At 38.8% G+C, this 13,761-nt stretch overlaps 2 protein-coding genes across 2 annotated transcripts in view; both read left to right on the forward strand. All coding sequences in view use genetic code 11, as the record gives it.

Annotated features, from left to right (window-relative positions):
* The window catches only part of EGR_05194 (hypothetical protein), a gene marked incomplete at both ends in the record, with an annotated part of 2,868 nt that extends 1,550 nt beyond the window's left edge, over positions 1 to 1,318 (forward strand). The window contains 5 exons of the mRNA XM_024494443.1: positions 311 to 484; positions 631 to 711; positions 761 to 884; positions 1,135 to 1,196; positions 1,254 to 1,318. Of these exons, the coding sequence (XP_024351229.1) occupies positions 311 to 484; positions 631 to 711; positions 761 to 884; positions 1,135 to 1,196; positions 1,254 to 1,318 (506 nt within the window). The remainder of the gene's footprint in view (positions 1 to 310; positions 485 to 630; positions 712 to 760; positions 885 to 1,134; positions 1,197 to 1,253) is intronic.
* Positions 1,319 to 4,907: 3,589 nt separating this feature from the next.
* Positions 4,908 to 6,878, forward strand: EGR_05195 (hypothetical protein; the record flags this gene model as incomplete). The annotated part of the gene is made up of 4 exons (XM_024494444.1): positions 4,908 to 4,980; positions 5,790 to 5,846; positions 5,993 to 6,054; positions 6,843 to 6,878. The coding sequence occupies 4 exons, from the start codon at positions 4,908 to 4,910 to the stop codon at positions 6,876 to 6,878; spliced, it is 228 nt and encodes a 75-aa protein (XP_024351230.1).
* Between the last annotated feature and the right edge of the window lie 6,883 nt (positions 6,879 to 13,761).

Genomic DNA, 13,761 nt, shown 5'->3' on the forward strand with positions numbered 1-13,761 from the left:
GATTCTTACTGTCCCTATTTAATGTGAATGGCTCAGATATGTCTTTCACTTTTATAGAACAGTGCCCTCCACCTCAAAGCGCATTTCAACAGGCCCGTGGCCCCAACCGAGGTAAATCTCTCAAACTAACTGCTGCTGGCTTTTTTTAAGGTTATCTTTTGAAAGATGCTTTTCACTTTTACAGCTGAATGCCCCCCACGGCAAAACGCGTTTCAGCAGGCCTGTGATGCCACACGAGGTAGACTTTCCACCTTTACTGTTGATGACCCTAGAGAATGTGGTCATCAAAAATGTGTATTTAATCTTACAGGAGAGTACGTTCCACCTCAAAACTCATTTCATTTAACCTTTAAGCCCAATGGAGGTTATCTGTCTCCTTTATTTGTTATTGCTGGGGTGTGTGATCGTCTAAAATGTGCTTTATGCTTTACAGGAGAATGCTTTCCAAGTGAAAGCCCAGATCAACATCAATGCATTCGAAAAAGTAATATTTTTCCTCTCTGTGTTGTATTTACTTACAGTTGATTATTTTTGCTTAATAAAAATGTATCATTTGCCTATCATCATGACTTTCGAATACGCCAGTTCTCCCCTCCTTAAATCTTTTTTCACCCTTTTTTAATTATTTAGTTCAGTGTCCGCTAGCTTCACCTTCGAATCAACCATGCGAAAACCCAAGAAACGGTAAAGAATTCAGTGGTATTTCAAATCGTATTAATTTAAATGAACTCATCTCTTTGCTTTAATTTACAAGTAGTAGAATTGAGCACATACCAGTTTCATAGGCTTTTAAGTTATGATATTATCAACTGTTTCTTGTGTGAGTTCGTCACATTTTCATTTACAATAATTATTTATTTCGCTGAACTAAAACATTTATCGGGGTTAAATAGTACAATGAGAAGTGGATAACATTCTGTCGCTTTGAAGGGATGCAAGGCCTGGCTTACTTGCAAATGGAACTACCTTCTCATAGAGTTTATCGCCACTTCATCAATACATCTTTCCCCACTGTTTAGATGATTGGGGTTATTTTCAAATGCCAGACATTTCGGGTTGTAATGCATACGGTACTTTTCCTATTCTCATTGTCACTAGTGTATTGCGCACACTTATTTTGTAGTAAACTGCTAGAAATAGACAGCATTTTTTGGCATTCATTTTGTCCGTTTCTGCTTCCAAAGTAAACTTTCAAGGTGAAAGTTAAAGTAGTTGCATCTCTGCCACAATACATTGATATGTTTTTTTACTAGATTTATCAGGTCTATTTGATAAAACTTGGGGGTCTGCACATCTATATTCTAGCGAAAAATGTTAATCTTAAAGCTCTAATGGCAAAATATTTTATCATCCTGTGAAATTATATGATGCTATTTAATGGCCCCTGCATAGTGCTTCCATTTTTCCCGATTTGGGATTAAGTATGGGACTCGGCGAATCCATCTGTTCTTTTTTCCCTTTTCCTCTCCTAATATACATATGGTAGCAGGATTTGGTAAGTTAGTATCAAATGACATGTGACTTAGCTGATTGTAATGAAAAATGCGTTTAGTTTGATTACTACCATCACCTTGGTGAAATGTCTCCTACACTGGTTGGGCTTCCGCTTTTTTGGTTGATGAGTCCTCTTTTAGTCCGAATTTAACTTTTGGTTGGAAACGTGATCCAAAAAATGATAACTAAAAGAAGAAATTCACTGGTCAAATGGATCTTTATAGCAGTTTGTAAATACTTTTTCTTCTTTTGGGTTATTTTAACTTTAACGTAGGATGCAATTACAATTCAAACTGAATTCTTGACTTAAGATTAATTTTCGGAGGTAAAAAGGCGAATATGTCTATTATCTCACTGTCTTTTCCCAAACTCCATACCAATTCGAAAAAAATTTGTATAAATGCTAGCACTTTTCTCTGTAACCCTTGACCTGACTCAGGATCACAAATAACTGCAACTTCCATTTGGTTTTTAGTAAGACACATTCGCTTACCTTAAACTAAAGCTAATCTCAATCAAAATGATTTACTGTGGTGACTTGCTAAACTTTCCTTTTATACGTGGCGAATTAAGTGGTTGGATATAGGCTTTCTGTTCCTCCGGATGCCTATACACCGTACCTGTAGCTGATGTGCCAGCATCAAATAAATGTGCTTAAGTTTATTTTTGCAGCAGCAGCTTGAAAAAACCATCCTAAACCAACTGAAAACGTATGCTTTGTTAGTCAATTTGACCAAGGTTGGCAGCTCACGAACACATTTTAAATTGTCTAGTGATTACTGTGAGTCTCGGCAGTAGAAAAATCCACCAAATGAACTCATTTTCTGATTTAAAATTAAGTTTAAGATGTTTGAATTTAAAAAACGTCTGATTTCCAGACGTCAATTTCCACACACTCGTGCATTACGACTGGCAAAGGAGTTAATCAGATCCAAAAAAAGGCCCAACTCATTTTTAATGCACAACTCAGTTCTCGCCTACAACTGGTAGCTTAACTTGTAAAGCCCTGATTAACCTTCTTGCCTAATCCCACATTTGTTTGAGATTCTATCCCTACCTTAAATTAAAAATTACAATTTTGCAAGAGGAGGATGGTTTCTTTACCAAGCATTGCCAAACGAGATTTCTCCATTCAAAACGTCTAGGATTACTAGCATTCCGAGTGGCAAATCAGAGAAGAATTGAGTTGGGTGTCTGTGCTAATTGTTAAGCACAGTCCTCGAATTAGCCTTCGTGCTTGGCCTGCAAAATATGCTATTGAAGTCAAATTTAGCTTTTCTACAAGTATTCTTAAACGGGATTTATCCATCTGAAACATTTGGGATTAGTAATTTTTTGACCAGAAGATGAAATAATCATTGAGATAAAGTGCTTGGCTGCTTGACAAATCCAGCTTAAATCTGTGTAACAATAATCCACTAAAATAAAAATAAATTGGCCTAAGGCACACTTCGTATTTATTCTCTCTAACCCTTAAAGGCTGCCCTAAATGAAAACAGTCCGTGGGTCTACCTTCACATGCTAGTCTGCGAAGTGTACGGCTGAAATCAACTTCAATTCCTCAACCGTCTCGCGAGCAGAGCGTCGTCAATGGCTTTGGAGTTAGCAAGAGTCACTGCTTTAATTTAAATTTACCCACCGTGATTTAAAGTGTACATTTTTGGTGTATTCTTGCAAAAAGCGCATTTTATTTTCTCCTTATCTTTGATTATTAGCGAGTGGAAAAATCTATTAAGCTTTATTGCTTAAATTATCCGCGATTGGGCTCAGGGTTTTCGTGAAGTAAATACAACCCTTGATTTTGGATAGAATAAGCGGAAAAGAGCTGAAGAAGGATACCCTTGTCTAAGTATGGGGCTAAGAGCAACTTTCCGTGAAGGAAAGCAAGACCACAGCTGCTACTTATACTAAACGAGTAGCATTTTACACCAGTGTTGGTACGATGAATTGAAGGCGTCAGAAGAATTCAGAATCACTGCACCCTTAAAGCTAATGGGGAATTTGTGTCAAGGATAATTGGCAACATCCACCACATGGTAAAACTGGGATCCTTCTCACCTCCATTGCCCTTTAGGTTTTCAGTCAATTTTTACTCGACGGTTGATTTCATGTTGAATTTATCCGCTTCCACTCTTGACCAGACGAAAAATATTAATGGACGATATTTCTTTATGTAACATTGTTTGTCGATTTATTCCCCTGAAACCTTTGATTTAAGGACTTTCACAATTAGAACCCACTTATAATCGGTGTTACTCAAGGTACATCCCACAGCAGAGTTATCCAGAATAACTTTGAGATGGCAATTTTTAGGAGGGTAAAAATAGTCAGACCTATGTTGTCGGGTGACGGATGATGTTCATCATTGCAGCAGTGATTTATCCTTTACGACAACCGCAACCATTACCATGAAAGAATACGCAGAGTGTCCATTGAAGTGGAATGCACTATCACCATCACCGTCATTATAATTCAGGACTTAGGACATATTTGAAGCCAAATAAGGCATTCTGCAAAGCAATTTGACGCAATTTCAGGAAAATTTTTTTTGGGCCTGTTTGATTTTAAGAATTTCACTATTCTGAAGAATATCACCAAGGGAAAATTTCGACGCGATTATTGACATCATTTATTCTCATGTGTAATAGGCTCTGCCTTTAACTCTTTTGCCTCGACCTTTATTCTTTTGTACCTAGTAGGCTGAACAAATAAGGCTCTTTCCAGTTGGTGGCATTACAAACGGGGTTCAGGGGTCAGGAACATGTCTGCCCAGTCTTAGCTCCCTTCTCGGGTAATTTAAGCAACGCTCCTTTATTACCTCTGTTTCAGTAGACAGTCCATTAAAACGGAATCGTCTATCATATCCTCGTTAATACCTTCATGGTTCATTAACTATGTACTTGAAAATAAGCCTTTACTTGCCGGCAGGTGGTGGAGAAGGCGGCAGGAGAAGCAAACTACCCACAAAGAGAAAATGTCAATTAGATGATCAAACGAATTTTAAGGAAGCAGAATTCTATCTTTTTAACTATTTAAGGGTTCGCTTAACACCCACAACAAAAGTACAAGGTGCACACACAAATCATGAAATGGAAACGGCAACCTCTAAATTTTGCCTTTTAAGCTGCAAAAAGAGATCATTTACCTTCTTTCTCTCTCTTTAAGCTCAGCATACTCCACCTGCCCTGGGCAGAGGGCAGAGCAAATCGTAAGTTCATCGATTTATCGATTTATCGGAAATTGATTTGCCGTACAATGTTTGAATTTCGCTTGTTTGCGCTTATATAATAATAAATGCGGTGATTTACAGTCTGAGAGACACTTCAGCCGAGCGCATACCTCGTCCTCAATTTACACGCGCATCTTGTCGCTTCAACAGGCAATCCACGAAAGCTCCATTTCACCAAGTCAACATGTCATACGAACACCACTTTTTCATCGACCTACTAATGGCGAATCCATTGCCAAAGCAGTCGGATAAAGCAGGTATAGTCGCTACTTACTTTCCACTGTATTATTTAAAAACGTACGAAATTACTCGAAATGAAGAGGAGGATGCGAATGAGGTAGTTGGGTTGCATAAAATGAGGGATATAAACGCTGCAAAGTCATTTTGAACTTAATGAGTGGATTTGCAATTGTAGATACTAGTGAAAATTCATGTCAAGACAAGGATCAACAAGCAGCCAGTCCAAGAAGAGGTGATTATAATAAATATTACGAAGCTGTTGTTATATTTTTTGCACAAATTGTATAGTGTTCAGTTAAATAAGGAAGTTTAAGAAACTTCCATTCTCTTACTTGAAATTTTGAGGCCATTGGCTGCTTTAGTCATTTGCGTTTTTTCTCACTTAATAGGCGATTGTATTTCCGGTCCTAGTACAGGTCAGCCAGAAAGTCCTCCGCAAAAGGGTAATCTTTACCATCATTATTATAGCCATCGTCAAATGATAAACCTTATTTATGTAGAAAACTTCAAAACGATTTAATTTTCACGTAAAGATTTGAGACATAGATTATTTAGACACTAATTGACCCTGATTATTGCGTTATATTTTTATTTTAAAAGAAGAATGCCCTCTATGTCCTGGGACAGGACAACCAGAAGGTAATCTGCCAATAGGTAGTCCCTCCTGTTACTACTCAGTTATTATCAGGATATCGGACATGGGTAATGTTGGAGCTACTTAGCTCTGGAAATTTTGAACAATTTGCATTTACTTACATAAAATTTTGAGACCTAAAATATCAAGCTAACAATTATTTTAGCGAGTCGCGTTGCTTCCTTATTTCAGCAGAAGAACACGCTCCCGCTCCCAGTGCGAATCAACCGAAATTGTGTCCTCAAAATGGTAATGTGGTTTCCCAACATCACCGATTTAACGAAGTGATTTTTAATAGAAGTTATGAAAACGGATATTCCCTTGCATTAGATTTTGAGACCTAAAATATCTAGCTACTGCTTGTTTTAGTGAGTCGCATTGCTTCCTCATTTCAGTAGAAGAGTGCCCTCCCGCTCCCAGTGCAGGTCAACCGGGATTCCGTCCTCAAAATGGTGATGTAGTTTCCAATATCACTAATTTAATGAAATAATTTTTAATGGAACTTATGAAAAAGGGATATTTCCTTGCATAAGATTATGAGACTCAGAATGTCTAGCTACTGCTTATTTCAGTGAGTCGCATTGCTTTCTCATTTCAGTAAGGGGACGTGTTCTAGCTCCTCGTGCGGGTCAACCGAGATTCTATCTTCAAAATGGTAACAGTTTCCAACATGCTTTAACTGTTCATCAAATAATACCCACTGATTTTACAAAGTGAATTCTAATAAATATTCTGGAAACTCCCATTTTCTTACAAAATTTTGCGACGTAGGTTATCGTGGCATTGTTTCTTTGAGTCTATTGCACTGCCTTTTCATTTAAACGGTAGAGTATTTCCGTCACTCCAGTACAGGCCAGGTAGGAAATGATCCGCACTCAGGTAGCCATTTCTGTTATTCTGCTATGTTTCCCAATGATAAAGTTAATTTGATTAGAAATTCAAACAAATTTTTGAAACTTTCTACAAAATTCTTTAGCCTAAATTATCTGATCATCAAATTGCACCGTCTATTTTACTTTCTTTGCATTTTGACAGAAGAATATCTTCGTCGCACAAGTACGGGCCAATTAGAAAACCGCCCACGAGCAGGTTATATTTTTCTGATTCTTCTTCATAATTTTTTAATTACTTCGGTTTGTATAAGACCATTTGACAATCCTTTTCAGCTTTTTACAAGTCGTTGCCACTTAGACTATCTAGCCATAGTTTCATTCATTCATTCTCTCTGCCTTTTCCTGTTTACAGAAGAATATCCTCATCGCCCCAGTACAGGTCAACTAGGAACCGGTCCACGTACAGGCAAGCCATTTTGTTACTATACCAACTTCTCCAGTAACTTATCTCTTCTGAAAAATGTGGCAATGACCACTTTTACAAGATTTTGCAATCTAGAATACCTAGCGATGCATTATTTTCGTTTTCGTACTGCCTTTTCTCTCTGACAGAAGGAAATCTTCGTGGATCCACTCCAGGCCAAATAGGGGACGGTTCAAGTACGGGTAATGTCATTTGTTAGTAAATTGTTTTTAGTGATAATTTTAGAATATTTATAAGTATTTGCCACCTAAAAATACCGGACAACTAATTAATTCAGATTTTTACATCTCTTTTTCATTTCTACATTAGTGTGTTCTCGTCGTTCCAGTACAGGTCAACCAGGAAACAGTCTGCATGCAGGTAATCATTTCTGATGCAATACATTTTTTCTTACTTAATCGGATTCTTACGGAGGTTTTCACAAGATTTCGGCGCCCAATATATCTAGCCATGTTTTTCAATCTATTCTACCTCCTTTTCACTTTTACAGACGAACATCCCCTTTGTCCCAGTACAGGCCAACTGGGAAATGGGCTGCGCATAGGTAAAATTTTCTATTGTTGTGCGATGTTTTCTCTTGACTAATTTGATTGGTGTGGTAAATTATAACAAACTTTTTAGATATCTTACAAGATATGTCCACCGGGAATATGGTTTTATTAAATATATCAGTTCATTGCATTGTCTTTTATATTCAACAGGAGAATGCCCTCTTTGTTTAAATATAAATCGAACAGGAGACAGTCTAGGAGGACGTAATCATCTCGTTATTACGAATTATTTTTCAAATTACGAAATTGTTTAGCATTTGAAAGTCCCACATATTTTTGTCATCTTTCAAGAGGTTATAAGCTATAAAATATTTAACCAGCGACTACTTTAATTTATTGTGCTATCTTTTCATTTTAAAAGGACAATTCATTCCTCGTCCCAGTACAAGCCAACTGAGAAATCGTCTGCCAATGGGTACTCCTATCATTAATAATTCACCACCAATAGTTTTTGTAAAATATATTCTAAAGGAGATATTTATACTACTACTGAGCATTTACCACCCGGAATGGCCATTAATTGCTAATTGCTTTATGCGCACACTTTTAGGCCAATTTATTCCTCACTCCGGTACAGATCAACCAAGGGTTAATCCACAAGCAGGTGACATACATTAAATGATTTGTCATTAAACATTGCACAAAAAAAATCAACTTAAGTGGAGTCTTTTCCAGATGGGTTGTGTTAACCCAACTGTCTAGACAACGCAAACTAGCAGCTAATGCATATTTTTTGCATTTCAGTTGGAGGATTTTTTCGCAGTCACAGTGTAGGCCAACCAAGAAACTTTCGTATAAGAGGTGAGTAATTTATTTTGGTGTTTTTAAAGAATTTGCTTACTTGGAGCTTCAAATAAGCGGTCGGTTTGGTCTAAATGGACTTTGAAGAAACAAAAATATTACATCTTTGAGCCAAATAATTTGCATTTGCATTCTATTAGGAGGATATTTTCCTGGTCCCATCCCAGGTCAAGTGGGACTCCGTTCAAGACTAGGTATATTTTACCACTTTGATGAGGTTTCGTTGCTCTGTACCCCCTTTCGAATCTACACTGACTTACATGCGTAAAATCTAGGTGGCTTTTGTTTCAACTTAATGAGCCTTGACCGCCCACAAGCTAATCACATGTTCTTGTCATTAGCATCCGTGGGCGTCCCTTCCTATCCAGGCAGAGGACATCAACTAGGCAATCTGGGAACAGGTAATATTTTCGGACTTAATTGGGTTCTATTCTCCCCATGCGTGTGTCTCAAAAAACTCAGAAAATCCCTTTTTGTCTTTACCTTGAGTTTATCATTCTGCCTCTTTCCTCCAGGAGGGCAAGGTCTTCTGGGGGCAAGGGCAGGTCTTCAAGGGGTTGCTTCAAGAACGGGTAATACCTTCAGTTTGCAACCGGCAACTATTTCCATTTGTGCGTGGTTATTCATTATGAGCGAACCCAATTAATAGTCGGAAACGCAATAATAGTTTGCCGGCCCTACTGTTTTAAGATCGCAGCATTTTAAAATCGGGTAAGGTCTGGTAAGGCAAACAAATGAGCGGACATGGATTGCCACAACCGCATGTATATTCGGCTATCCAATTAGGCTGCTAGACGGGAGTGCAAACAACAGTGGTTAAGGTGCCCACGTGGTTAAATGCCCATTCAATTGAACACTTACGATCAGTGTTTAATACGTAATCTTTTAATTTCATTGGTAGAATACTTTCCATATCAGAACGCAGGTCAAGAAGGAGGCAGTCCAAGAAGAGGTAAAATTTTTCCAGCAATCATATTTGTCAATTTGTAAGCAAAATATTTTATTTACAGACAAATTTCCCATTGACTAACAAATGAATTTATTCTGTTCTTCCAGTACTAGTAATTCCAAATGACAAATAATTTCTTCTTTGTTTCATTAGATCAATCTTTTCCATGTCCAGGCGCGGGAGTACAAAGAGGCATTCCAGAAATAGGTATTATTTCTGCCTTATGTTGGCATTCGATTCATCTATGTAAACCTTTCTGCATAAGTCAAATTGAACGAAGGAATTCAGAAATCATGCAGCAAATTTGTGCAAACCAAAGGCCTAGAATAAGCAGCTATCTAGGGTAACGCTTTCTGCATATTGTTTTACTCTTTCCAGTAGGAGGCTTTCACTATCCAAGAGCAGGTCATCAAGGAGGCAGTCTAGGAAGAGGTAATATTTCCACCTTACACGGACGGTTTATGAATTAGTGCTGAGCTATTTCCCAAGGCCAAGCTTTGCAATATGCACCCAGAGGTCACTTTTATTCTTTAAAATTCAGACATCCTAGAATCAAATTAGTTAACTGTCTCCGAGTCAACGCATTCATTATTGTGTTTTCTAGGAGAAAACCTTCCAGGTCTAAACCAATCTCAGGTGGAAGGAGGTCTAAAAGGCAGTACTACTGGCCACATTTATTGCCTTGTTATCAATTCACGCACACTTTTTTGTCATTCCTGAAGTTAATGACCAGATTAGGGAAAGGGTGCTCAGTTTTGCCAGCTATAGCAGAACAACAGTCATTTCTACACCAAGTCGGTTACATCATTCCCCATATTTCTTCCAATTACTCGAATTAAAGCGAAGTAGCACCAAGGCATTTTCGTCGTTTCATTAGCAATTCGGGTACTTTTCGATTTGAATTACTCTGCCATTGATGAATCCACAAAGACTATTTCATAACAGAAATTTACAAATTTGTGCTTGTATGGTTGGCCTTTTGGCTATTCATGCACTAGTCTTTGTCACTTCGATTTGGAATGGTCACTCAAAATTAATTAATGTTACTTTATAAAGGGGGAACACCCGGGCTGCCAGGAAACCAACTGCATGATTCAGGAATTGGGCCAGGATGGAGTAAAGTTATCTATTTCAAATTTGCTTGTTTCTTTTACATTTTCCGGCCATAGCTGATAGTTGCAGGTCAAAACTGGGGAACCATAGTCGACTGGACTTCCACTAGAAACTTGGCAAACTACTTAACAGGTTAATGACTGAGGAGGTGGTTGCTCAGGTGAGGACTATGGATACTTTTTGAGTCCAAGAGTATGTCGTGAGGTTCGAGGCAATTGAATTTTACCAAGTAGTACACTACTCTTCCCATTTGGGGTTACAATGGAAAAATAATGACATACAAGTCGGGTTTTAATCGTGGAATCAGCGTGGAAATTGCTCTTGCACTGCCGTTTGAGTTCTAGGTTGCCACTCGTATTTCAGGCAAAGTATCACGGCTTGGCATAAAATAGTCATATAATGAGTGCACAATACTGAGATAATGGGAAATGAATAAGAGAGCTGGTAGAGTTGAGTTGCCATATGTTAAATTTGCATAATTGTTTGGCCTGATTTCAGTTGTCCCATGCACCACATGACTCTAGGTGACACATTTGTTTGTCCGTTGACTCCTCAGTGAACGCGTCGCTTTTAGCCTCAGGGATATGTCTGATTCTCCAGCTAAGCTGTTAGGACATCTAAGGCATGATTTTACAATGAGACACTTTGAAAGGCGTGGTTTACTCAGTTGGAGGATAAGATGAGAGTGTGAGCATAACACTGTATTCATCAGATTGATCAGATTAGAGAATAGAAATTCATCGAGTTTAATTTAATGAGTTTGATCGCTTACCCTTCATTAACCTCAGACTAATTCAAGTAAAGCATTGATGATTTATTGAGGAAAAACTTAGGTTGAATCATATCTTTGTTTCTTTTACAATGCATAGGCTACCCACATTAAAAGGAGGCGAAGATGCCTACTCTCCCGTTATTATGTACAACGACATGCACCCTACTATAAGTTGCCTGTAGAGTGTCTCCGTGACAACCCTGTGACATTTCAACTATCGCTGCCACCAAATGCAATGCTACCTGATGAGGGCAGAAAGAAGCTGCCTTGCATTTAAAATTCACAAGTTGTGGAATTGAATGTACATTTTAAGTAGCATCCTCGAAGAGGAGAAAAATTTGCTCTTATTAAAAAATCTAATACTTTCAACCTTCTTCCTTACTCTTCTTTATAAAGGAGATGTGTGATGAAGGCACTACGCAATGATTTGCACTCCGGTTGACATAAGAGACTAGAGAACAAGTAAAGCTATAGGATAATGATGCCTTCATAAGTGCAGGCCAAATGAGCATTTTCGGGTGTTGGCAGACATCAGCATATTTCGGTTTTTATCTAGACTCGAATTAACCAGACAGCGGTGGAGAGCGTGATTAATTTAGCCGTTAAGTAGAGGGGGAACCGTCATCCCTCTTATAAGACTGAAAACATTACCATCTCTTTGAGTACCTTCCTTTATTCCAGCATCTCCTGCCCCGCCATTATTTCTTATTCTGGCAGCATAATTTCGCTGCAGTAATTTAGGCCAATAATTTAATTTGTTTTCTACTTTCTGGCTTCATTTCATTGCCTTTGCCTCCCTCGAGGGGACTTCACTGCCCCTTGTGAGGTCTAACTACGAACATCTATATACCGCCGTTACACTCTGTACCGTCAGTAAAAGGTTACAACGCCAAGGGCGCTTTGCAAGAACAATCTCTCTGTCCACAGCCTCATGCACAACAACTATGCAAATGGGGACAAAAGTATTCGAGCAACTTTCGGTGACATCCACATGGGGAATGGCAGAAGAAGATCATGCCGCGGTCTTCACGTTCAGGTCTAATTCAATTTAGTCTTCCTTCCCCAACGTCTTTAACAGCTCCGCCGAACTCACCTCCTCTGCCTTCCCCTCCCTTCATCATTTCCTTATTTCCATCATTTTGTATACTACTTTAAAACGTAAGGCATAAATGCCATTCTGACTGAGAAACATATCCTTCAAACACAACCCTGTCAGCTGGCAAACCGCGTGCTGTAACCTGCAGACAAATGAAATGAAGGACCGCGGAACGTGCGACATAGAGCAGAAAAAACGCCGGAAACGTTAGCACTGAAGTAACAATGCTTCGGTGTGCATATCTCTCCTTTCAAGGATTGCGTACAGTCAGGTCAAGTACCATTTTTGGTATTTTACTATGCTGCTAACAATCTACCGGCACTGCTATCAAAGAGGTCTTTGAAACATCAGTTATTATGACAAGATATTTAGAGCAGTGCTTTGGTCAAATCAATGCTGAGATTTATAGAGAAGATGCAGTAATGCAAGAGTACCCAGCACGAATGCTCCGGTGCAAGCAGTAGACTCAAAACCACTGAGTAATCCCACACCAATCACTTGCGGGCATTTTCTGGGTGTGAAGATTTATGTAGGGCCAAGTGCATCTTAATTTACGTTTAATAGTAGTAATGGCGACTTTTACGATCAACAAAATGCTCACAAGCGACTTTTAACTAGACGGCCAAGTATGAGCTCAAATAATTACAATGAAGTTTGCTTGATTTTAAAACGCCTTTGCCGTTATCGTGCAAGCTTGTCGTAAGGAAAATCTCCGACAAATGTCGGGAGGGCACAATTGCCATTTGCAGGCGACAACGCCAGACGTGGGCCAAAGTCAGGCCTACGACTACGGTGGGTCGACCATCAGCAAGTAATCAGTTGGCTGCCTTAGGCGTTGGCCACCGCGAACGTGCGCCCTCTGATTGCGTGCATTTTGCACCATCAGCTAAGACAGATATACATATTACAGGCATTATTTAATTTTCTTCCCAGATCAAATTTCCATTAAACACGTCTAAATTCAAGATCTGCGCTACGTAAATAATTCTATTGAAGCTGCGGTTTAAAGAAATTTGCTGCTTAATTGCAGAAGAAGTAGTATTCCGTTGACAAATGACATTTCATCTTTCCAAACAAGTAATGAAAATTGTTTATTCGACCCTCTTCTCGCAAATTACTCCTAATCAACTGTTGCTATTACCCTATCATTGGTGGTCCCCGATGCCATTCCGTCTAATAAAATTGTTCAAATGATGCCGTCAGAATGGCCACTTCACTGTGTTGATTGTGCGCTGAAGGTGGCTAAAAGAGGGCAAATTCTATCCACTTATGTCAAAAATGCCAAAGTGACACCACCTTTGCACTTTGACAGTTAGGAGCAAGGGGTATATTTAGAGACCGGACAAAGCCAAGAAACGAGTCTCATATACTTGCCTGCCCTTATCAATACAAGTATTTCTCTGAAGGTTAGCCTGCATTCACCTCCCAACGCTCCTCATCAAGGATTCCGCAACCAGTACATATGGAGAGTTCGACGAAGTTCTGCAAAGGATCGTATTTGAACACGATGACATACCAACAATTTTAAATCCCCGTACCTCAACAGGAATGGTATTGGGGTAATT

Source organism: Echinococcus granulosus (genome assembly GCF_000524195.1).
Source record: "Echinococcus granulosus chromosome Unknown EG_S00036, whole genome shotgun sequence".
NCBI classification, from domain to species: Eukaryota; Metazoa; Platyhelminthes; class Cestoda; order Cyclophyllidea; family Taeniidae; genus Echinococcus; species Echinococcus granulosus.